This window comes from Clinocottus analis, unplaced genomic scaffold, assembly GCF_023055335.1.
Source record: "Clinocottus analis isolate CAN_PGR_092001 unplaced genomic scaffold, fCliAna1.0.p SCAF_12, whole genome shotgun sequence".
NCBI classification, from domain to species: domain Eukaryota; kingdom Metazoa; phylum Chordata; class Actinopteri; order Perciformes; family Cottidae; genus Clinocottus; species Clinocottus analis.
Genome location: NW_027175843.1, coordinates 10,386,363 through 10,411,220, shown reverse-complemented (window position 1 = coordinate 10,411,220; position 24,858 = coordinate 10,386,363). Strand labels below are relative to the sequence as shown.

General features: G+C 39.0%; 3 protein-coding genes across 11 annotated transcripts in view; 1 reads left to right on the top strand and 2 right to left on the bottom strand.

Moving 5' to 3' along the window:
• osbpl6 (oxysterol binding protein-like 6) overlaps window positions 1–6,496 on the top strand; it is a 33,155-nt gene extending 26,659 nt beyond the window's left edge. For all 7 annotated transcript variants that reach the window (XM_068572107.1, XM_068572109.1, XM_068572105.1 and 4 more), the window contains 11 exons: window positions 216–347; window positions 1,175–1,262; window positions 3,063–3,316; window positions 3,700–3,837; window positions 4,543–4,606; window positions 4,757–4,835; window positions 4,921–5,065; window positions 5,139–5,283; window positions 5,466–5,592; window positions 5,805–5,927; window positions 6,057–6,496. In XM_068572107.1, coding sequence (XP_068428208.1) covers window positions 216–347; window positions 1,175–1,262; window positions 3,063–3,316; window positions 3,700–3,837; window positions 4,543–4,606; window positions 4,757–4,835; window positions 4,921–5,065; window positions 5,139–5,283; window positions 5,466–5,592; window positions 5,805–5,927; window positions 6,057–6,168 — 1,407 coding nt within the window. In that variant the 3' untranslated portion in view covers window positions 6,169–6,496. The remainder of the gene's footprint in view (window positions 1–215; window positions 348–1,174; window positions 1,263–3,062; window positions 3,317–3,699; window positions 3,838–4,542; window positions 4,607–4,756; window positions 4,836–4,920; window positions 5,066–5,138; window positions 5,284–5,465; window positions 5,593–5,804; window positions 5,928–6,056) is intronic.
• A 2,796-nt stretch (window positions 6,497–9,292) lies between these two features.
• Window positions 9,293–14,718, bottom strand: prkra (protein kinase, interferon-inducible double stranded RNA dependent activator). 2 transcript variants are annotated; one of them, XM_068572450.1, is made up of 8 exons: window positions 14,507–14,718; window positions 13,064–13,239; window positions 12,435–12,516; window positions 11,980–12,058; window positions 11,595–11,712; window positions 11,396–11,490; window positions 11,102–11,264; window positions 9,293–10,697 (listed from the first exon to the last, which is right to left on the bottom strand). In XM_068572450.1, the coding sequence occupies exons 1-8, from the start codon at window positions 14,539–14,541 to the stop codon at window positions 10,540–10,542; spliced, it is 906 nt and encodes a 301-aa protein (XP_068428551.1). In that variant the 5' UTR covers window positions 14,542–14,718; the 3' UTR covers window positions 9,293–10,539. The 2 variants fall into 2 exon arrangements, with proteins under 2 accessions (XP_068428551.1, XP_068428552.1); XM_068572451.1 differs by having other exon boundaries at window positions 11,980–12,055.
• An 851-nt stretch (window positions 14,719–15,569) lies between these two features.
• On the bottom strand, window positions 15,570–21,435 carry casp10 (caspase 10, apoptosis-related cysteine peptidase). Of its 2 annotated transcripts, XM_068573130.1 has the most exons (13): window positions 21,222–21,435; window positions 20,429–20,717; window positions 19,639–19,744; window positions 19,257–19,392; window positions 18,741–18,805; window positions 18,521–18,569; window positions 18,186–18,208; window positions 18,074–18,104; window positions 17,882–17,986; window positions 17,715–17,788; window positions 17,413–17,533; window positions 16,825–17,323; window positions 15,570–16,226 (listed from the first exon to the last, which is right to left on the bottom strand). In XM_068573130.1, exons 2-13 carry the CDS (start codon window positions 20,707–20,709, stop codon window positions 16,064–16,066), a joined length of 1,653 nt encoding a protein of 550 aa, XP_068429231.1. In that variant the 5' UTR covers window positions 20,710–20,717; window positions 21,222–21,435; the 3' UTR covers window positions 15,570–16,063. The 2 variants fall into 2 exon arrangements, with proteins under 2 accessions (XP_068429231.1, XP_068429232.1); XM_068573131.1 differs by lacking the exon at window positions 21,222–21,435 and having other exon boundaries at window positions 20,429–21,064.
• Between the last annotated feature and the right edge of the window lie 3,423 nt (window positions 21,436–24,858).

Here is a 24,858-nt window from a genome sequence, read left to right as displayed (position 1 = left end):
TATGCACAACCTGACATCAAGGTTAATGAAAAAAACTGACTAATTAGAAGCGGATGGGAGCTTGCCCTCTGGCAAGGATACATATGCTGCGAAATGAACCCTGTGTTGTCTTCTGAGGGTGTTTGTGTTTGTTTAGGTCGGTTTTGGTTCTTAAACGTGTCATCACAGCAAGGCACAGTGAACATCTCGTGTGTTTGCTTGTGTTTTTCCTGCAGGCTGGAGAACAGATGGGGATCCCTCTGACTCAGCAGGCCTCTAATGAGAGTCGACTTTCCATGTCGGAGTCTGTCTCTGAGTTCTTTGATGCCCAGGAAGTGCTTCTGTCAGCCAGCTCGTCAGAGAATGAGGTATAAGAGAGTTGAGACAGTCGAGTGTTTAAGAAAGGACGGCAGTTTGGACCGTAAGCTGCGGGTTGTAGAGAAAGGAAGGGCTTAAACTAGCCATGCTGCTGGGAAGCCAAATAAAACGTCACTGCGATGGCGATGTGTGGACCTGGAGTTAGTCAGCATTTACTGAGAGCAGCATGAAAAGCAGAGATAACACATAACAAAAGCTCAAATAAAAGCCAGGCACACAGGAGGACGTCTGTTCAATCTGCCCTAAGGCGTCATCCTTCAGTTGTGTCCCAAAATCGTAACACTCCTCGTCTGTCTTTTCCTCTTGATTTTTTTCTTCAGTCTTTGTTCAAAAAGGCAGTTTCTACCATCACTTCACACTCCTGCGAACAAATTGATCCAAATATATGTGGCCTCTGAAGAGCCATTAAGCATTGTAGCTCCTACGGCATGCATTGAGCCGTGTTGACATATTACTCCCCAAGGAAAATTCATCAACCCTCCCATCATCCAGCTCCAGCAGTGCGCCCATTCAGACCAGTGTTACGCTGTTGATCAAACCAGCAGCAGCAGGCGACTGTAAAAGTGTCTATTACAACATGTTGCTACAACATGCTCCACTTTGGCAGCGTCAATGGCCCCATTGTGTTTGCTATATATAAAGTATGAAAATGCTGCAGCGCCTCATCTTGTGATTACTGCAGTGGGACAGATAGCCGATGACTGCTGCAGTTTGTTAGCCACCGGCAAACTGCTACGCCGGTGTGCCGGCCTGATCAGAGTTTGTGTTGAACTCTACCGCACCGACTCACTCCGCTCTGTACCTATTCCCCTTGCAGGGCTCAGACGATGAGTCATATGTCAGCGATGTGAGTGATAACATTTCAGAGGACAACGCCAGTGTGACCGATAACGTCTCCAGACAAAGTAAGTCCAATCGTGCACCATCATGAGCACTAAGCAACCACAATTTCCTTGTTAGAAATGAATGGAGGGGGATCCCAGTCAGTGCATCAGCTTCCGTTTCAACATCCACGCACACAGACAGATCTGCAAGGATAATTTATCAATGTTGCAGAGGCAGTTGACTTTGCAGCGTTGCTCTGTGCCAAGGGCTTCTCTGAGATTTTATGAAAGCTAACTTTGTAACAAGGGCTGGGATCTCATCATCTTTGTCACATAGCACAGAGCAATATATATTTTCACATAAAGCACTGTGGGAGTTGGATAATTTTAGAGGTATTTACATATATAAATGGAACAAAAATGTTAAATGTTCTACACATTTCTACGTAGACCCACTTCCATTTAACACATTTGATGTTGTAAACCCGACAGCTACCATAGCAAAAGTGATGTGTCCGAGTTAGTTGACAGCAAATCCAATCAAAACAAATCCCGGCCAGGCGTCTCACCAGAATTAAAGAGGCATGACAACATCACACATGTTTTAGCCTTCACTGACACGCAGTGTGTTTCTGGATGTTTTAGGAGAGAGGGCAAGCTCAATGCGTGGCACAGGCACCTCATAGAGGCATGTCTGTTTTTTACTGCAGATGCCCCTAATGACGTAGAGGCATGTCCGGTTCACTTCCGGTTTACAATTCGGATGCCACAAATTACGTAGGGAGTTTCCACTAATTCTACGAGTTGCCGAAGCTATTATATTGTGTATCTGGGTGTCGATCTAGGAAGCTCTGGTCGAGTGTAAGTTGCCAGTAGTTTAGAGGCATCGCACGTGAGGTGCGACGTCTCTAAACTACGGGTAAAATACTAGCAAGTAGTTTCCTAGATCGCCGCCCAAATACACAATACAATAGCTTACAGTAGCGAATTATCACAAAGAGTCTGACGTGTAAACATGTGCAAGTAAAGAGTGCAATCTTGTGCATTATAAATTCCCTTTAAAATAAAAGCACAGGGTTATTTTTGCCCACGCAAACCCCCGTGACTCACAGAAAACGGGTCTGACACCAGCGTTCTACGAGGTGCCTCTATGAGGTGCATGTGCCATGAATTGAGCTTGCTCCTACTGTGTTATAGATCACATTGATCACTTTAAAAGATTTTTTTTTGCTATATTACGGTCCTATTTATCCCATAGAAGTATGTACAATACTTTTGCGGACACTATAGTGCACCAGGCAAAACAGAGGGCACAGAACCTCTGCACCGGTTGTCACAAAAGTTAGGAACATGCTCCTCGTGGGAATGAGGCTGACTGATTCAAAATCAACTTTTTAAAATATATATTTATGGCTGAACTCAATCTCATTTTACTTGGATTATATATTTATTACATTTTCTGATATTACTTGCTATTAGTTTACCTATATGTCTACTGTTTAAATCTGCAATTCATAATTTCTTAATCTGATGAAAATGTATTCAATTATTAACTCATCTTTTAGTCAACAAATTTCCCAGATGATGTCTTTAAATGTCTTGTTTTATCAAATCAAGAGTAAGATATTTTCAGATTACTGTCAAATGAATGAGAATTTGACATAAATTAAGGGGCTCGTTGCTGTAGCTCTCTTATTGTTTCCAATTTGATTTGATTTGAAATAAAATGCTGTGATTTGTTGATTTAAACATGCTGCACCTTGTGATTTATAAAGGAAGATTATGAATATATCATTAAGACCATGTCACAGAGGAGAGTAGAGACGGTCACAGTTCATGTTGGACCGATTGTTAGTGAGGTTGTATTCTTCTTCATTCCAGTGGCCAACGGAGACTTTGCTGGCAGTGCCTTCCGTAACGGCCGGCGAAGCTGCCTGCCGGCGCCGTGTCCCGACACCAGCAACATTAACCTCTGGAACATCTTGAGGAACAACATTGGCAAAGACTTGTCCAAAGTGTCTATGCCTGTGGAGCTCAACGAGCCCCTCAACACCTTGCAGCGTATGTGCGAAGAGCTGGAGTACAGCGAGCTGCTGGACAAAGCTGCTGAGACCGAGGATCCCTTTGAACGCATGGTAAAGAAGCTGTCCGTCACAAGCACTCAAATCAAACGTTCACCCACTGAGGTGTAAGAACACCTTGCTGTTCCTAATGTAATTCAATGTGTGGGTGGTTTTCAATTCCTGCTGTATTTTGTGTCCATCATACCGGTATTTGTTTATGTATGAGGTGACATTGTCAGTCACAACCAACACAAATAGTCTTACTCAGAGGCCCGTCTGCGAGGGGGCGATATGCTCTGACGCAGCTGTCGTCCTTGCATCTTCCTATTTTTATCTGTCTCCTGTCCTTTTGATAGCAGCCAGTGCATGCTAATGTTTTGCTCATTCGCGACGAAGCCTATTAATACCAAGCAATTAATCCCCTCTTGCTAATATTGGCTGTGTTACTCTGACAGGTTGTCGTCGCTGCTTTCGCTGTCTCCGGCTACTCATCCACTTACTACAGAGCAGGAAGTAAGCCATTCAACCCGCTACTCGGAGAGAGCTATGAATGTATTCGGGAAGACAAGGGCTTCTGTTTTTTCTCCGAACAGGTATGTTTTGTTTTTTTTTGCCAAAAGAAATGGTTTTAGATACAAAGTGCATTTTAAACATTATCTTGGATTAGGGTTGTCACAATACCAAAATTATGACTTTGATATGATACCTGCCATGAATATCACAATACCGATAATGCCGATAAAATAACAGAATTTGAAACGATACCATAAATACGATTCGATATTGGTATATTTATCTATAATAGTACTAAATAAAACGTCTGTATGGTTCCCTTTTTTACCAGCTTGTTTCTGTCCAGCTTTAATGGACACCTGAAAAATGGCATTAATATTAGTATTAGCATACAGCAAGATATTAATTAAAACTACATGGTGCCATCATAGCATTGATTATACACAGCTATGTATCTGACAAGAAGACTACATGGTTATTTCCATAAGCATGAGCAATTGTAGAGTTACATATTTTACAGATAATTATTTTCCCTTAACTAAAACTAATTAGCTCAAGATCCACCTTCAGGCTCCACCAGCATGTCATCATTTTGCATCAATTGTGTTTCATTTGGTACACTTTTGTGTGCATTCTGACCTCATGATCAACTCAAGAAATAACATTCTAATTTTGACAATTTCACTCAAATGGTGAAACGATGAAGTTTTGAACAGACATGGACGTAAAGCTGCGACTTGACTGCTTGGCGGAGGCGGTAATTCAAGTTTGATCTTGTGTCACAGGTGAGCCACCATCCTCCCATCTCTGCCTGCCATTGTGAGTCGAAGAACTTCACCTTCTGGCAAGGTAAACTACATCCCTAATTAGTGAGGGGACTATGGCTGAGGAGATGATCATTTGGCCCTTTTCATATCCACCTGAATCTTAACTCTAAAATTTTATAAAGAAATGCAAAGATTTGAGTGGTCAATAGATTGTTTTTACCTTGCCTTTCAGATGTGAGATGGAAAAACAAGTTCTGGGGGAAATCGATGGAGATATTACCAATCGGGACTGTAAATCTCATGATTCCCAGGTATCTTTGATCCAGCAGCTTTGAGTAATGGTTTAATACCAAATCCACAGATTCATCTTTACAATCAAAGCTGTTATTGTTATAGGTTTGGAGATCAATATGAATGGAACAAAGTCACCACCTGTGTGCACAACATTCTCAGTGGACAGCGGTGGATCGAACACTACGGGGAGATCACCATCAGAAACACAAAGAGCAGCGCTTGCCTCTGCAAACTTACTTTCGTCAAGGTAAAACCATTTCAGCAATCAGTGTTAGGAAGTGATTCAAATGCACTGCATTGTCAACATGTTTATCTTTCAGGGAAACTACTGGAGTTCTAATGTGAATGAGGTTCAAGGATTTGTGATGGATCAAGAAGGGAAAGTGGTCCACAGGCTTTTTGGAAAATGGCACGAGGGCCTTTACTGCGGTATCCCGCCCTCTGCCAAATGCATCTGGAGGCCAGGTAGGCACTGTGTCACTGGACTTCACCCTCTGACTAGTGTTGCTGGTCACTTAAGGTCCACTAGAACTTTTTTGACAATATATTTCTTTCCTTGTCACATTTCAATGGATGGGTAGGAACGTTAACACAAATTAGAAATGATTTTTAAGATATTTGCTTCCGTTCTTTCCTCTCTTTGTCAGGCTCCATGCCAACAGATTATGAGCTGTACTACGGCTTCACCAGGTTTGCCATTGAATTGAATGAACTTTGCCCCGAGTTGAAAGATGTTTTGCCCCGAACAGACGCCCGATTCAGGCCTGATCAAAGGTACAGCATCACATCCTCAGCGGCTTCCAAATGCAACATACAATGTAATGGATTTCCCCAAAAAAACAAGATTATTCTGAGAAGTTAATCTTGTATTTGTCTGAGTGCAGATTGAGATGTTTCGCTTAACAAAATGAGTGAATGCTTGAGTTTTGTAAATGCATGCGTTGTTGGCATTCTTTGTACGACCATCTGACGTTTGGGTCATGCAGGCATCTGGAAGAGGGGAACTTGGAGATGGCGTCCTCAGACAAGCAGCGCATAGAGGACCTGCAGAGAGTCCGGAGAAAGTGCAACGATGAGAGCAACATCAAACTGGAACCACGCTTCTTCAAGTAAGCACAGTACCAGGAACCAGATGCACCAAACTCAAAGACAGAGACATGTATACGCTTTGTTATTGAATGAAATATTCTCCTCATCACTTACAATTACAACTGTCACTTCTCCCTCTTTCCTTCCAGGAAAGTGGTTGATGCCAATCACAGGGAGAGGTGGGTCTCCAACAACACGTACTGGGAGCTCCGCAAAAACCCTGGCTTCATCAATATGGAATCTACAATGAACCTGTGGTAGCACACGGATTGCCATGTCCATCTTACCTTCATCGCAGACAGAACGGCTGTTGCCTACGCACAATAAGGTGTGAAGAGAAACATGTTACGATGAAACATCCGTGTGCAGGAATACGAGCTGAGGGATGGCCCAATGCCTAGCAACCCTGCCGAGGTTCTGTGGCACTGCCACACGGTCGTCCATCCATGGAAACATCCTGTCGGATCACCTTCATTGTGCTTGTTGAAGCTGGGTCGTCAGTGCAACAATCGTACCACTCCTATGTAGATCTTTCCTCCGCTCCTTTGACTTCTGAGTATGTCCTTGCCTTAAAAAGATACCCATACAAGTCACATGATTTAACGCTTTTTCGTTGAAGCCATTTGATTTCTGACAGCAGTTTGGGGTAGACTAGTCTATGAAGTAGACCTTTTGATTACCTACAATACCTATGTGCATGTGTAGAGAGCAGCTTTCACTGGCTTAAAGCCACATTTACTATATCATCAATTATTGTAGAAAAAGGGTATTTTTATAAAATATCTTGGACTCTGAATTTAGTAAAATAGCATAATGTGAATTGGCAGATTTGATTTATTTTTGCCTTTTTAATACTGTTGAATCTGTGTGATAGCAGTACTTTCTCTCGGGAAACAACTAATTTAAAATGAATCTCAACTGCAGCGGAGTCAGTATGACTAAATGAATATTTTCACACAGCAGTTTTTAAAAGCTTATCCTAGTGTCGAAAGACAAGTAGGGATCAAAATGTAAATCCTATTCCAGTGTTTTGGACATGTGATGCAGGAGACGCCTACCACTTTCACAAAATATTTTCTTCTTGAAGCGGTCCACACTGATCTGTTATGGATTCCAGTTTCAACTCACAGTGGATATTCTGTGTAAATAGAGTGTCAACCTCACCCTGCCCCTGTCTAAGTTTAAGCATTGTTACATGAAACCACCTCCTTTGAATTACATGGTGACATAAATACACACATAGCTCCCTCCACATATATATAGCACACCATGTATAATGATCCCTTGAACATAAAACACTTATCGAAATCAAAGGTCAGAGAATATAGTAGGTTGTAAAGCCCTCAAAGATGCTTTATATGAAGACTAGAAAAGGAAACATGAGGAAATCATTCACATATTTTGTATTTAAAATTGTTTTGATAAATGTACATTCTTGTTCTGAATAACAACCAAAAAATTGGAATTAAGATGAAGCGAAGTAAAAAAAAGAAAACATCTGTTACCATCAACAGTTTGGTATTTTCCTTAATCAAATATCTACTTTATTAATCATTCATCAAAACAGGAATACATTTATTTTTGATAAATTAATTAATTGGTTAACTATGTGTTGATTACTCCCAAAACTCATTCAGCCAAAATTATACAGTCATTCCAACATAAAAACATCGGAGCCACCTACAGGTCGCGCCATGAAAATGCCATATCGGTATTCTGGAGGTCGAACATATAAATACTTCCTTAAATGTTTTGGATGTTTGAATGGCAAACAAGTTCAAACAGTAACAGTATAGTTCAATTATTCAAATGTGTGTGATTCCCCAGAGACCGTACTGCTACATTCTGGGCTTCTGCACAGCACCAGTTACCTATTTGCCGTTTGTGAATTTATTGCAAAGCAGATTAGCTAAAATGTTTTCACAATTGTCCCCCTTTTGTGTTACAGAGTTAGGAAATAGAATTCAAATCAACCCTGAACACACACAAGTAGTCACACATTGTCCACACCTTGTGTTTAAGCATATTTAGATTCCCCTTGTACAGGACCGCAGGGGAGGACACAAAAGAAATGGGAATATAAATATGTAGAATGAAAACTATGTGAAGCAAATCCATCGTGTGTGCACTGTTCATATAGTGTAGATTACAAACCAAAAAGGTAGAACTGCTTTGCATTCACTTCTTTTTTTTATGTATTTAATGTGCTTTTAATTTTACTCCCGATCACAAACTCAATGCTAGAACTTGTCAGCGTCAGTTTCACTTGCTGTGCCTTAATGCATTTATTAATGCCTCACAAACACACTACTGATAGGAATCCCCATGCAAAGAAGGTATGCCATAAACAGACATAATCCAATCTCCACCTGCCTACAGATAATACATTGTGCTGAGAGCGTTGAGGGTTTAGCTCGAGACTAAATGTCTCGTCTAAGATCTTAAAGGGAGGCGGTTTGACTGTAAAATGCTTGCAGATGATCTGCTCTGCGACTCCAACATGTAACCAATAAATGTTGGTTATCACTGTAAATACAGCACATTTAGAAGATGGGTCACTACTTAAAAAGCTGATTCATTTTTCCTCCTACATCAGTGATTATTTTTAACAAGACTGAATCACAGCCGTTGTGTGAAGAGGTTACAGCAATGCTTTGCGTAGTGTTTGGTATGGAAAAAAAAATAATCATGAAAACCTCTTCATCCACTGTTACACCTGCATGTCTAGACAACTTAGCCTGCCAATGAATATTGCAGATGCCTTACCAAAAAAAAGTGTTTTGTTCAATTGGACTTTTTGTTTTTCTTTGGACCGACATGTGACCCAAAGCAGTGTCAGCTCAGTTTCTTTCAAATCTATTTCCTGATGGGTACCTTCTAAAGTGCAATTTTAACAAAGTACATATCTTTCCATGAACACTGTACACTGCTGCTACATAGTGCTTGTTCTAATAAAACTGTAAAACTCAACGGGTGAGGAGTGTGTGGTTGATTTTTAAAACACAAGTCATTTGACAAAAAATCCGTTGCAGGTTTAATGTTGTCTGAAGCGACGCTGCCATCGGTTAGAATGATCAAACAAGACTTTCCAGCAGGTTGTCAGTTAACATGAAAGAGTAAAGTAGCTGCTATTTTGGTTTGATATAAAGTATACCATTCATGTAATATCAGAATAAATGTGGCTATTGAAAAGCAGCAAGTTCACTTAGAAGTTGACTTCTGTTTAAAAAGAAAAAGTCATCTGCATTATTTTATCATATTGTATTTGTGTAAAAAGAAGTAAAATGAATTATGTTGAGTGTACACGCATATTGTTTATTACAATCATTACAAACATTTAAATCACAATAGTAGTCAGAAAAATTAGGTTCCTGTAAATTCTTTCGAGCTAATTCGTTCTCAAATGAACAAAAACAACTGCTTGGCTCTATAAATACTAGTTTGTGAACAACAATTACATCGGTTGGTGTGCCTTGTCTCTTAGTTATTAAACCGCACATCAAGAGTGAATGATTACATCAGTGCACGGGCCCAGAACTAATACAGCAAGACGTGCAGCCTCAAAGGGATGGCCGTCAGGTGGTCGGCTCCCACGAGAGACGCCACGCACGACTCCTGCAGCAGCAATCTGTTCTCTCAGAACTGTTTAGGTGTACGACCAATAACCGAAACAGACACTTGTTGACATTTAATGTTTGGTTTATTTTCTGGATTCACACACATGTTGCTGCTCTCCACCAGGGATGCGTTTATAGAGCGGATGACAGCAGTCCATAAACGTAATTAATATATCACAAGGTATTATTAGGCACACTGCAAAAAAAAATTATCAGAAGGATATGCATATGAAGGATGTGCATATGAAGTAATATGTTATGTATATTTTGAGTATTAACCAGATATAGACATCAGGGTTGTACTGTAGATTGCATACAGACAGATGGAAGAATGGAACTGGGGGAAACTAATTTGACTTGTACGTAGATCAAAATGCAGACTATCCTTTCAATTATAAGACAAAATGATTTTTATTTTACAACTTACTTTCATTTTTGAGTGGAAGCAAATTAAAAGTTTAAGCTCTTCTATTGGCTTAATACAGTGCAATATAATGCTACTGCGGGAAGAAAAGAAAAAAAATGAAGATAACTGCAACCTAAAAACATCTGCATCCTGACTAGAAAAGGGGTGAGAAACAGTCCCAATAAAGCAAGCCAAGAAATGTGGATAAATACAGCATAAACTTATTCTGTAAAAGTGTAATGCGGAAGTGCTTCATAGTATTCACTACTCCTATCTCATTTAAACATATGCATTTGCTTAAATATAGTATGCTGTACACTCGAGTAGTATTCTAACAACCTGAAGACATTTCATTTCTATTTTATTCTTAATAATGAGAAGTTTGTCACCTCACAAATACTGCTCAAACTGATTTTAGTCACTGCACGTTGAGTTATTATAGATCACGACCTGCTTCATGATGCACAGACTTATAAAAATATACCTTGACCTTATAGCATCCACTGGCAGGGAGACTAGTGGGAAGCAATATCTACAGCATCTTCATGACTGGACATCAGCTGGTATATGTTACGAGACAGGGCGAAGCAGATGTCGGCAGTGAAGTGTTTACTTGGTGGAGGCCATGATCTTGATGTACTGAAGGGCGCTGTGGGCTGCATCGTTGTGAGCGTTGCTACAGGAAATGCCGGTGCCGTGGCACACGGTAATCGGGGAGGTGGACAGCTCTGCCAAGCACTGGTACTGGCCGTTCACCGTCAGCTCATCTGCGAAGTACAGCAGCAAAAGTTACACCCTCGACACAACCCAGAAGTTTTCATTTTTAGAGGCATTTAATTCAGTGCTGTGGTTTGTGATTGTATCTCAGTGTTCACTGTCCACAGCCGTAAAAGAGGTCTAATAAGTTGCTGCAAATGCAACTAATTAGAGATATAATTTAGAGTATTTACAGCTGCTTTTATTAATTCCTCACAGCCACTTTGTTCCGTTAATGACAAACACATTTGAATTGTCTACTGGTTTTGTTCCATTGATAGATCTACTATCCGTTTTGGAGCCACAGTCAAAACGGCATCATGGGTTTTCGCTCTGAGCTGACCCAAGTGAGAGGAGGAAAGCGTCCTGTGTCTGAGCAGCCCAAGCAACACTAATGCAGTGTGTGTTTTCTTACCAATGTTTAAGTATGTGGCCTCAAAGCCCTGCTCCATGGACAGTTCCAACATCATCTGAATATAGTCTGTGTTGGGAATGCTCAGTGGGTTTCTTCTCAGTGAAGAAATAGTCTCCGCTGATGAGTTCCTTAAGTTCTCAATTCGGACGCTTGGTTTAGGCGTCTGAATAATAAAATGTAACACAAGAAATGTACACACAATTTAAAGACTTTTAACTGTATAAGGATGCGCTAAGAAATGTTGCAACTGCCTCTCGTGGTCTCTTTAGAAAAGTGATAACATATTTGACTGACCCATGTGATTTCAGAACAGCCCGACAGACTTTGAAGTTTTAACACCATTTTCTCGGCAGCTGCCTTTTTTGCTCCCTTTTTTGAATTTCCTACAGCTGTCGAAAAACGCAAGACAAGCGATTAAGAACACAATGAACGACAAGACAAAATGGCAAACACTTCGATAGATATTACACAATTGTGTCAGAAGCAGCCGTACACTTCTCTGACAGGGACTCCAGCCGACAGGTAACAGTGAACTCTCTCTTATGTGGTGGACCAGCCTCCATTAAAACTGTGTATTCAGGAAGACGCCATCCCCTTTGCAACGCCAACTCCTGCAACGAAAAGAAGAGGGAGTCATGACAATTAGGGAAAAAATATTTCATTTGAGAATACTTGCTGTGCATACAACACAGGACATATTGTTACTGCTGTAAGCCACTTTCCATTGTGAGTTTAATAAACACACTCAGTGGTAAACCACTGGAAGAAAATACATTCATCTCTGAAAATCTTCAAATACATAAACACAAACATATGCTGATATACAATCCCAGACACACACACACACACACACACACACACACACACAATTAACACACCTGCAGTATCCCCACTGAGTTGGGATGGTTGTTTGTTTCTGTTACAACACCGTTGCTTTCAGGCTTCACAGGAGCGCTGCTGTTGAGGATTACATCACATCACAGCGGTTACCGACCACAGCTGAAACCAAGCAAAACTCGCTCGGGCTGTCAGTCGAGTCTATTTTGCAACAATGCTAAAAAGCTCATAAGAGACAAGAGACAATGTTTGGACGGACACTTATTGCTGCACCTAATGATTATTTTCATTATTATAGAAAGTTAGAATTGACCAAAGACCAAGCAGATACATTTAAATTAAGAAAGGAACACTCCAAGTCTAAAAACTAAAAACTATTAGTGCACTATCATAGAATACAAATATCACATTTAAAGTTTATGACTTAAACTATTAATCAATTATAATATTTATCGCCAATCCATTTCATTTCAATAATAATTTCAGCTCCACTCACACTGTGCCGGCATCTATCTGCAGAATATTCAGGGCAGCCTCTGCAGCCTGGTGTTTAGCAGCCTTTTTACTAGGACCTTGACCTGGAAAAACAAAACAATCACACACACAAAACTACAGATTATGTAATACATTAAAATGAGCTTTTTTACTGTCAGATAGAAAATATCACCAAGAACTCAAGTCCCAAAAGAAAATATGTTGTATTTTGGAAAATAAAGGTCAAACCTGGATGCTACTGGAAAGGACACATAAGATAACACAGAGACAAATTGGTCCCTTTTCAAGAGCATACTATTGTTTAAAGATGGCAGATGTAAAGACTAGGTTATTTATTGTCACCTTCACACGCACATCTTTGCAAATGCTTTTCATCCGCTTCTCTGGACCTGCACTATTCTATCCATGAACGAGATACCTCAAATAAAAAACAAGGCATCGACAGAATATACTTAAGACTACACTGCCGCAACAGACACAACTGACAGGAAGCAGTGGTCACAAATAATACAATGAAAGCCGCAGCGCTCATACTGAATGATCAACGTATTGACTTTTCATGTCAAATTAAAAGGCTACATACAGTGGCAGGCCGCCATCAGCACGGCAGCAGGTGGGACAGTGACTTACCTGTGCAGCCAACTTCTCCGATCTTCAGGCTGAAGACAAAGTGGGGTTGGTGAGCCTCTCCTTCAGCCTTCTCCATCACATACACAGGAAGGTTGCCGCTTTTGGTGCCATATTCATGCAGGATTTGTATCGGCGTCTTCCTGGGATTGGTCCTCTGCAGTTCATGTACATTCAAGCTATATGGAACAAGAGCCACAAACCGTTAACCAAGACCAGATGAACTGGCGGTTGCTAGTGGACGGCTGCAGTAAACTATCTGAGCTGCAAATCGGTAAAGTTTACAGACCACATATAATAAATGCCAAAGGCAAAACCAATTTATAGTATTTAGATGCCAAATAATCTTTTTTAAAAACAGTATATAGCTCACTGACAATAACTGCCTGCTGCTGACATGACTTAAGTCCAGGTTTGTCTCAGACTTGACAAATGTTTTTCAAGGCCTCAAGGCTGTGCTTCTGTGAAACTGACAAGTGTTCAAGGTCTCAGTCCTATATGTGCATATTTTCTGCGTCTGTAATAATGCAGACTTGTGAGAATTCCCCACATTTTATAGCACTCTAATGTTTAAGGATAAAATGACCTGGCAGGTCTTTAAGCATTAAAAAAAACTAAACGTTGAAAGAGCAAGAAGCGGTTTACATGAACAATGTTAGCCTTTTAAAGTATAATCATGTTGACTTAAAATTTAATGTGATTTGTTTCTGATAAAGGCTATTATTATCATCATAATCGTCACAGGGCTTTTTAAATTATAATGATTTCTCCTCTTTCACTCCGTTTTTTATACTGGTGCAAATGCTTTTTTTTCTTCATAAAATCCATACCGTTGCATGGATCTATGACAGCATACCTTCATATTCTATAATCTTCCCAGCCTTAACCACCATTTAATTTCATGTAACTGCATATGAAATGTTAGCCTTGCACTTTACTAAGCACAGAAATGATTTTGCCTCATCCTCCCTGTACATTTCCTCTGAACACTCTCTATGAAGCTCAGGTTTAATTAACTCAGGTCTGCTTGTAGTTGCTGCAGTTGAGATTGAAGAAAGTATTGCTGAAAGTTTGAATAAATAATTTACAAAGAGAAAAATACCAACAAACATACAACGTAGAGGATGAAATTAATTGAATTCAGAAATCAAAACTATTATACACGAGAAAGGAAGGAAGAAAGAAGTAAAGAACACTATGCGGAGGAATATGAAGGACAATTTTCATCTGGACACACAGTTTTTAGGATAAATGACAGTAAGAAAAAATACATTAAATACACTGAAGTGTGGTTTTTGGGCTGAGCAGATGATTTTTTACAAAAATCAAAAGCGGGTGCATATATGATACAACATTAGAATTATCTCGGCCTAGTAAATGCTGTCAGCGCGTTATTGTATATTTATGGCACACTTTGAACGTAGCATGAGTAATAAATCAACAAACCTCGTGTCCGCGGACTGATATCCTTCTTGAGACATGTTTACACTGTTCTGTCGTTTTCTTTGCGGGCTGATTAAAGATGATATTGCGGGCAAAACTCAGTCACCACTTAAATATGCTATTGTGGGCATCGAGTTTCGCTGTTATGAAGAATGTGAAATGGCCTTAAAATGCTACCAATTCTTCATTGTAACCTGGCCTGGGAAAATACGGAACGTAACATCATATCAACATCCGGGTCACACACGGGTCATCTGGAGGGATATGAAGTGTTTACCGCCCCCAGCTGGTGATGATGGGAAGTTCAGGGTCTTAACAGTTTAGGGGATTTGTTAGCAGATTTGAGTGAATTAAAAACGTCCTATGTAGTCTTAAAAACACTGGTTATCATATTCATATTCAGAATGAGAAGCAACAGACAGAAACATGGAAGAAAGAATTGAATGGTGGTGGGAATTCAACGTTTTATTTTGTATTTCTATATGAAATGTGGTTATGAATGTGATATACTATATATGAGTACACAATGTACATGTTTATGTATGCACGTGGATGCCTGCATATAGGGTACTATAGGCAGCATGCAGCCCTTACCTTCATGTGTTTGTCATGTTTGTTGATTAAAAACAAACATAATAAAAATAATAATAGTAGAGCCGCAGGTAACAGATATTCTCCTTTTTGATTAATCTGTCAATTACTTTTTGTATTAATTGATCAATAGTTTGATCCAAAAATACATTTGATCAATTGCTGGATATTCATTTGCCTTTTCTTGACTACTCAATTAATCAACTAATTCTTTTAGCACTAATTGGTAGATTCACATTTTCAACTTTGGCGCAAGTTTGTGGCATTATAAAAACTTCAGACTGAACCCTTCACTGAGAATAGCTGCATTGAAGACAAAGCAAGTTACAAATATAATACACTGGAAAATAATATTTTAAACTAAAGGATGCATTCACATGCACATTTACAATCAGAATTAATAAAACGTACACAATAGTTTCACAATGGCAGTGCATATATTTATTGCATCATTGATAGAAAATGTATGCATTTTACTAGATTTAGATTTCATGGATTTCTCATGTGTGGCAGCTGCTGGTATACAATATTTTCTTTAAAAGGGTGACAATAATACCATCACATTCATGTTTAAAATTACATTTAAAATAAAATAGAAATAATGAAGAGGATGTTGGTTGTTGCACTTACATCTGGAAAAACAGTTCATTGAATTCAACATAAAAACTGTAAATAGAGAAAGGGAGTTGAACTTGTGTGTACAGATGGTGAATCATACAGGGTATGAAATTAAGAAAAAATGTGACAAATGTCTGTATTTCATCAACTGAAGGTCCACATGAATGCCTTTTTAGAGCTTTTAGCCACACATCAAGGTGCAATAGAAATGGAGCTGGCTCAGATATTATTTTTATGAAAATATTGCTATATAATTAAATTCTAATTGTAAACAAAGTAATGTAAGACAAAAATATGTGTGTTTCAGGGATCATCTGATGAGTCTACCAAGCAGGCAGAAGATTGATGTCGTCAGTGCGGCAGGCTGGGAGGAGCAGCTGAAGGGCTCGGGAACACCACTTTCTTCCTCAGAGAGAACGCTGGTTGAGGCATCTGCTTTCGTACACCGAAGGAATCAGTCTTCTGGCTAACATCTGCATTTACTTTTGTCAGGATAGAGACAAGATCACCACCCCTGTGAAAAATAAAAGCTACTGTGAACTGAAACAATAAGAAAGACAGCTGTGTCTAGATATTCTCTCATCTCAAACCATCACATATCAAAGAAATAAATAAAAATATTCAATTAATATATATTAAAATCAGTCACTTTAAGTAAAACTACCAGTAACACACAATGCAAATACTCCATTTCAATCATTGGACGTTCATTCAAAATGGTATTTAAGTATAGGAGGGAAGTATTAGCGACAAAATGTACGTATTATGCTAAATTGCCTCTTTCGGTGTACATTATCATATTATTGGATTATTATCATTGGCGTATGAATATGTAACCGTTGCTTACATTTTTTTGTTTGTGGAGCTAATTTGAACTATTTTACTATTCACTATTTTTGAACTGTTTATGTATGTTTCTTTGTATGCAAAATCTTTTAAATGAATTGATTAAAATGCACAATATTTCCATCTGAAAAATAAGGGATTAGAAGTATAAAGTAGCATAAAATGCTAATACTCACAACATAAAAAAAATGGCACTTATACATAGAACTCGAGTAAATGTACTTTCCACCACTAAAATACAACATCTGATATTTTGCTTGACTAACCTTGGCACCATCTGGACAAGGTTTTGGCACAATGACTGAATAAACCACGAGCCATTTTTCCTGTCTCTGAAAGAGACGAAAGCAGGAACAGTGGCCATTCCCAGTAGGAAATCTGCATCGCATGGGATGGAATAATTCGGTATCAAAGCATCGCTGCAAACAGTACTGGGTGTCGGACCATCAGCACAAATGTGGACAGGCTTCTGCTCGCTGGTGCCCTGGCAGGCCTGGATAAAAAACAGCTTAGGTTTTTCTGCCAAAGAGGCGCATTTTAAACCATTGAAAGGTTCCTTCAGATCCTCAATCTTTACGGTTTTGCCGTCCACGCCGTACACACATCCCTCCTTGCCGTGGCTGAGAATGCAGCACACCACACAGTCCATCTGACTATGGTTTCTGCTGCCGAGCTCCCGCAACACAGACAGCATTTCCTCCCCCTTACAGTCCCTCTTTATCTCGACCGCAAAGCCGAGCCACGCAAACACTTTGTGCAGACACTCTGGAAGACACACAGTTACACGTTAACATGCAGCAAGATGCCTGAACACAGTCTGAGTACCAGTTAGCACCAATTAAATATCAGTTTACCTTCATCAAGTAAGGTTCCTTCCCGCTTTTGGAGACCACTTATGGATTGAGTGAAGTTGTAGTTGTTTACTATCAAGCAAATCCCCCTCTTTGCTGCAGTCATAGGATATACTTCCAAAGCCTACAGGGAAAAGCCAAGACAGGAGTCAGTGTAACACTTACATTTTGATATAATTATGTGCTTTCTTTGCACGAGTGACACGTAAACAATAGCTGTTCTTCTTCACAGCACACGCAGTGCCACATTACTTGTAAATTGAGCACATGTACTTGGAGAAGAAATAATAACCCCACAAACGCACCGCAAAGTTTATGTTTGTAGTCCGAGACATCTGCGTTTCAGAGGAGGCATTGTCTTCTTGAGCATCTACCTTCACTGTGGAACAGATGATTAAGAGGAACAAATGTAATAATTACAATGTCTGACGTGTATGTCACTTCATGACGGCTTGGCACAGAAACAACTCACAAAGGCTTTTCAAGGAGGCACGGCGGCTTGTTTCAGTGCTCAAACCACTCAATTCCAGTGACAGGGCCACGCAGTCATCTCCACCGTGAAGCCCTTTTAGCAAATCTAAAAAACAAAAAGGGTCAGAGTAAATCCATCCACTGCTCTTAAAATGTCTCAATTGTGACACAACAAACACAGCACAAGACTCACCCAGAGAGGTGTTAGAAGTGTTCACGTTACACTGGATGAGACAGATATTTTCATTAACACACACAATATGGCAAAAGGTATTTGTCATATAACCTTAATGACACATTCTCACCTCAGCCAACTGTGCAAATTCTCCTGAGAAAAAAAAGTAACAAAATACTTAGAAATCTAATACAATGTTGAATGTGTTTTTATCATTATAATTAGACATGTTTGAGAGTAATAAAATAAAATAATGATATCTAAAGTAAATATCAATGCAACGTCTGCCATTTGAAAGAAAAGAATCCTTTGTCTAAATGTGTTGTTTATTTGTTGTTTTTTTACTTTGTATCTCCTAATTATGTCACACTATGTAATGTTTATGAGGGACACTATAATTGAAAGAATATTACTTTAAACACAGATATACCGCAACATCAAAATGGTCTTAAAACATCTTTTTACCTGTCAGTTCACCCGAGTAAGGCCTCACCGGATTTAAAGATTGAGGGGCCTAATAACAAACAGAAAAAAACAGACAAACAGCAAATTGTAAGCAAATGACTATCCAGAGAGGATAAAGTGTTAGTAACACGTTAGATGACACGTCAATGTGGCAATTAAATGCTGGTAGAAATCTGCCACAGAAACTGAGAGGGATTCAAAGCAATATCAAAGAACGTACCGGGGTTGGATATGACTTTGACCTCGGTCGACCTGATTCTTCAGCTACAGGACTGGTGTGAGTTACTGTAGTTGGAAATGAAACAGGTAAACCAATAGTGTTGGTATTTACAGACAAGGTAATTGTCAAATATTAAAATTAGATGGAAGTAAAAGATGAAATATATGCATCATCACGCTCCTCTCTTCGTCTGTGAGGACTCACCTCCCTTTCAGGGTGAAAACAGAAGTCCCCAGATTATAAATTATTACAGTTCAGAGTTTAGACTTTGTTAAGGTACGGGTTGGGGTTAGACTTAGGTTGTGCTTAAGGCCAGAGTTAGTGTCCAGGCAATGTCCCCTCAAATGGCCCCTTGGAAATGGCCCCAAATGGCCGGTTGCTGTTTCCTACCTCTGAATTCTGAATGACACTCTTTTATAGTAAAACTTTTGTCTCCAGTGTCTGCTTTGTATCCTCATTCCCACATTTGTTTTTACAAATAACATTTTGCAATGAGATTATTTGTATGTATCTTACTCTGTAGTGCTTTAAACTGGCGGATCTTGTCTTTCAACATGGGACAGACTGAGTGAATTATGGTCTCCAGTAAATTTAGATTATTGTCACTGAGGAGGTCCAAGTGCTCCATCTCCAGGAAGACTTCCAGTGTAGACTGAAAAGTTAAGCACATTTACAGTTATACTTTATTCTAGCATAATGTAATATGATGCATGCTCTATGGCAGAAGCAGGATTCAAAATTAGATGTACGTCAGATAAAATGAACAATATACATCTTGTTTAAAATCTATCTTTATTAAGAATAAACAGTACTATTTATAACATTATTTGTAAGTTTATGGCTATGGATGCTTGCTTAAACACCATCTAACTCATGTGGTTTAAACATTGACACTCACAACATTTTCCTCCAGTTTTCTACGTGAGAGATTTTTGTTTAACAAGAACTTCACATCTTTCAAGTCATCATCAGTAATGTCCTCAGACAGGTTGTAAAGCAGCGTTCTGGAAATGGAGGGAAAATAATACATGTAAGTAAAACTTTGAAATGTTATGAAAGGCCAAACAGTAGGTCACTATGGTCTCTATCCTGAGGTCACTGGATACATTTAGCAATGAGGATGCAATGCTGATTGGGAATATTTTGTATGTCGAGCGAAGTACTTTGATATTTTGATTAGTTGAATGATAAAGGAGTCATTCTGATGAGGGTCAGTAAGATTTGGAACATATGAAATTAAATTCTGAGATAATCAGAAATAGTTGTTGAATATTTATAAAGATGTAAAAGAAAACTATTAAAAAATACAGTGAGTTTACACAAAGTACTGTTGTATACATTATAGCGCAGATTAAATGCCGAAAACTGAGTGTGAAATTCAGTATTGAAACTTCTCACAGTGAAGTAGAAAGTGCACGCTCATATTTAAGTGCTTTTAACTGTAAAATCAGGGCCAAATTTCACACTTGCATCTTAAACGTGTGAGTCAGTTGTTTTTTTGCGTAACATCAACGTAAATGTCAAGCTATACATCTTTTGTACACACTCATACACTTTTATATACAATGACAGAGAGAACTCTTTCGACACAACATTTCGCCCGCTCCAAATTAGTTACATTTAGGTTTCTTTCTATAAACTACATCATGCTTGATGCTTTACTTAAAGACAACAACGCAGACGCCCACCTGTAAGGTGAGATGAGGCGCCTGGTTGTAGATGCTCCCTCAGGAAGCTCGAGGTCACGTATCAGTCGGGTGCGTTGGATGATGAGAAGGAGCTCAGTCAGCAGGTATGGCCGCTCAGCAGTGAGGTGGTCTTGATCCCCCAGACGAGAGAAGAGGTCACCGGCCGACTCCACGGAGGTCGGGTTTCGAGCCAGGAAGTCAGTGCAAAGAAATGCTAAAGCTTTTACCTCGTTCTTACTCAGGGCCTTCCCCACATCTAAGAGGAGCCTCTGAAAGTCCATTTTGTGTGCTAAAAAAAAAGACGCAAGATAGCTTCACTCAAATGTCTGGCTTCTCTGTTGTGGTGTATGTGGCTCGACACAGTATGCGGAACAACATGTAAGCGGTTCTTTATCCTCACAGATATACCAATGTTGATAGTACGGGATGTTATTGATAATTGTTAATACAATAATATTGATCATTGTTAACCATTATGTGATCTATTTTGTATGAGCCCTTATGCTGCAATTGCTTTAAACCTTTGTGTGTACGTATGTGTTTGAGAGTTAGAGTAAAAAATGCTTTCAGAGTATTTAGGAAGGCAAATCTCATGAGAAGACAACAAGTGTCTCATTTCAAACAAAATCACAACAGCCTGACACACCATCACGTGATCGTATGAACACTTGCGACTAGATTGTCAAACATCCAAAAGATCCAAAGATCAAACATCCAAAAACTTTGATTGGATTAGATTTCAGTTTGATTCAAAACATAAACCAGACATTTAGACTTGATAAACGTGTGTTACCTGTCTGGAGAGGAGTTTTCAGCAGGTCTGACAACCGAAGAGGATATATGTTGTCTTCTTCAACATACTCAAGGTAGGCCGACAGTATGCAATTGAATACCACTAAGAACTATTTATATGAGCTATGATTTACACCAACTTAACGAAGACTATGCACTTCGGACGCAGTTCCTATTCAAACAATTCCAGTAAAGTAAGAAGTTAAAAGCGAAAGTGAAAGAGAGCGGCCCGACCAACACGGAGCTGCCATTGGCTCATACTGCGGTGACAGACACAAGTTCATTGTTGTTACGACAGGTCAGCTGCCGTAAATCATATTTATGATTTTAGTTGAGTCAGCTGAGCCTCTCCCGTTCTCTGTATACATCCTTCGAGCAACCTCCCTGTACTTTTTTGTTTGTCATTCATTTCATTTATGAATGGATTTGAAACAAAAAGGAACAACATAGACTCTTTCCAAATAATTACGTGTATAGTCATTTACAAAATGACAAAATACTGAAAATAAATCATCCTTTTTAATGTAATTTATAACTATTTATCAAAACGTTTCGAAATACAAGTCAAATTATATCTCCACTTGTTATTATGTTTGTATTGAAATAAATAATTTCTGGCAGAAACTCCTAAGACAAACATCCTCTTTGCCTTTTTATGATCATTTAATGTACCCCACATGCTTTGCCTATTTATTCATTTTTAGGAAATGTGCTTGAATAGTCAACTAAATCAAGGATATACAACTTACAGCCATGAGAGGCTATATACATTTATTTCTTAAAATAAAAAAACAAATAATGCAACATCATTGCATACAAATATTACTTTTGATTCACATCACATATGGAACATATGATAAAACTAAACCAGCAAATATAGTTCAAATGTTTGATCACCATTTTGAATCAGTGTGTATTAAACTGCAGAAAACAGAACAGCAATGCAGTTTTTTATTCAGTGTTACCAGGTAACTTACACGACTAAAAGGATTTAAACAAACTGATTTTTTTGTAATGAATAACACTTTCCTTAAATGGTTGTCATTTCAAGGTGATATACAGTTTATAATAAAGGCGTCAGCTGAGTTCCCCACTATGTCGGTTATGTGTTAGTTATTAGAACATCTTATGATGCAGATGATAAAGTATCATATATCAAACTTGCTATTGTGAGCCACATATACCTTTTAAGTTACGTAGGCCTGCAGTATACTTAAATAATAGTGAACTATTCTAGTTAAGTGGGCAATTAAATATTATAATCAGGAAATATTATTAACTATTTGTAGTAGAGTGTGTTTGATCAGGGTTTGATCTTCAGGGTCTTGATGTGTCCCCTGGGTCTCACTCTGACACTGAGCCACGCCCTGGTGTTAGATCCTGAGCTGTTCCATCTGGACTCTATCAAAGATCCACATACATACATACACATGCATATTCATTGTAATCTTTTTTTACATTTTTATTGCAATGTTTCTATGTTATAGGCTACTTGACTTTTGCAGTATAATAATAACAACACAGAAACAAATACATGAATAAAAATAGAGAGGGATTTTTGTGGCGCTACGTAAACTTTGATTTGTCCTATGAAGAGGAATAGCAAGGACACTTACTGTCAGTGACGAGGGAGCGTAAAGTGGTGGTGTGTCTCCGCCCCAGGCCGTGACTCTTGGACATTACGCAGTCCAGATAGAGGTCCCAGAAGACCCGGGCCAGGTCCCAAAACAGCGCCGTGTGTTTGCTGTTGTCTGACGACCTGAGGAACACCATCGTGTTCCAGAAGGCGGGCACAGTGTCAGCGATCCTCGGGGAGCGCATCTCCAGCAGCAGCGCGGAGGAAGAGTCCCAGCACTGCGGGTTGGACCGGGGGGCCGTCAGGGGGTCGTCGTGAGCCGGCTTCTGGCTCTGCAGCGGCACGGCACACATGCAGCTCAGCACAAACACCGTTGCCACAGGTGTGTTCAGGAGCACCGGGACCATCTGCAGAAGAAGCAACAGGTCAGGTGCTTCTCTTGATTATCAGTGAGATGGCATTACTGTTTAGGCCATTCATTTGGATATCTTTAAAGTTCAGAAAGTTCACACCTAAAAACTGACACACGTCCCTCAAAACAAATGTTTTTTTTTCAAGAATTACATTTAAATGTACGGAGTGTGGATGCATAAAGCCTAATGAATGTCAGAAGACTACATGTGCAAACATAGATTCAAACATAAGCCCCATATACTCTATTACACAACGTCCAAACATGTTTTAATTACAGGCTAATAATTCGCCCTTCAATTAAAAGGTCTGGATCTGTGCAGATTAGTTCTTTAATTATCTAGGAAACGTAAAGGACCCCCCAAACAATTAGAAGAACAGATCTGCAATAAACCAGAAAACGTAATATATGATTAAATGTAAATTACGATAATATAAAAGAAATAAAAGGTAGTCTAAATAAAGCGCAGTAATGAAATTAAATGTACTTACCACCAAAGCTGGGCCGAATAACAAGACTGGTGTTGATTGGAGCTTGGTAAATATCTGTTGGGTCATAATTGACGTCAATGCCTCCCTCCTTTGTGAGCAGAACTTTTGTACTACCTTTATGTTTTTAAATATGTACTATGTACTAATAAACTTACGTGTATGAATTCAACCTTTAAGGAACAATAATCTGCCATTAACAATGTTGTTGGAGGCGCTTGGTCATGTTCAGGTAATCTCCTTTTTTCGCTATGTTGTATTAGCTGAATTGTTGAATATCTTTGTTGCATTATTTCCCAATTATTCATTAATTAATTAATATTTTGAAAAGTGCAAAACTAACGGCAAATTAGTTTTTCTTTCACATTCAGAGCTTTAAGTCAGTGCTATATTGGGCTTAATGTATACCTAAGACGTTTTTAGAAGAAGAAAAAAAATCCGGCAGAAAACATAAGCAATCTGACATAAGTTCTGCTTTCTGGAAGAAGAAAAATAGCTGAGTCATGAACAATGTTTCAGTGAGTGGTGCACGAGTAACATTTCTATGCTTTTACTGAAATGTCACATGCATACCTGATCTCAAACGTAATTACTTTCTCAGTGAGGGGGCAACACTAAATGTACTGGGAAGGTTTTTTTTCCCCCATTCATTCATTCTTCTAAGGATGCAAGGAAGCATATGACAATTTCCACTGCAAAGCCTAAATTATAACTTTTAAATGAAAACCATTTTCAGATTCATATTGAAACACAAGATGTGTTGTTGGATGCCTCTAGACTAGAAGAGAGGCTGGGAGGTACAAATTATTATTATTAACTCAGAAGGTTGTTTATCGAGCATGGTTATGAGGGAATAACATTTCGGGGGAGATTTTTTTTTCTCCACACACTGATCATCAAGGTTACAGATCAGCAATTCCCAACTAAGGGTGCCATGTGCACAAGCTTGTGCCTTCATTTTTATAAAAAAAATATAATATGTAATCTTTTGTATGATAACCGGGAGAGTGCTGATCCTAGCAGTAAAACATTACATTGTCAATCAACTAAACTAAAATACCATGGGATGTTTTTTTCTTGACTTTAACATAATTTTCCAATATTGCACACATATTTAAGATTCAAAACCCAGTTTTCAAAGTCATGTAGCCACAAACATTTT

What these genes read in the sequence shown, in the direction of transcription:
- prkra (XM_068572450.1), bottom strand. Translation starts at nt 14,541, where the DNA reads ATGTCTCAAGAAGGATATCAGTCCGCGGACACGAG. An exon ending in CGGAGAAGTTGGCTGCACAG is followed by an intron (nt 12,517 to 13,063) that starts GTAAGTCACTGT and finishes TTGTTTTTCCAG; the next exon opens with GTCAAGGTCCTAGTAAAAAG. An exon ending in CAGATAGATGCCGGCACAGT is followed by an intron (nt 12,059 to 12,434) that starts GTGAGTGGAGCT and finishes AATCCTCAACAG; the next exon opens with CAGCGCTCCTGTGAAGCCTG.
- casp10 (XM_068573130.1), bottom strand. Translation starts at nt 20,709, where the DNA reads ATGGACTTTCAGAGGCTCCTCTTAGATGTGGGGAAGGCCCTGAGTAAG. An exon ending in CGCCTCATCTCACCTTACAG is followed by an intron (nt 19,745 to 20,428) that starts GTGGGCGTCTGC and finishes CTCCATTTCCAG; the next exon opens with AACGCTGCTTTACAACCTGT. An exon ending in CAAAGTCATATCCAACCCCG is followed by an intron (nt 18,570 to 18,740) that starts GTACGTTCTTTG and finishes GTTTGTTATTAG; the next exon opens with GCCCCTCAATCTTTAAATCC.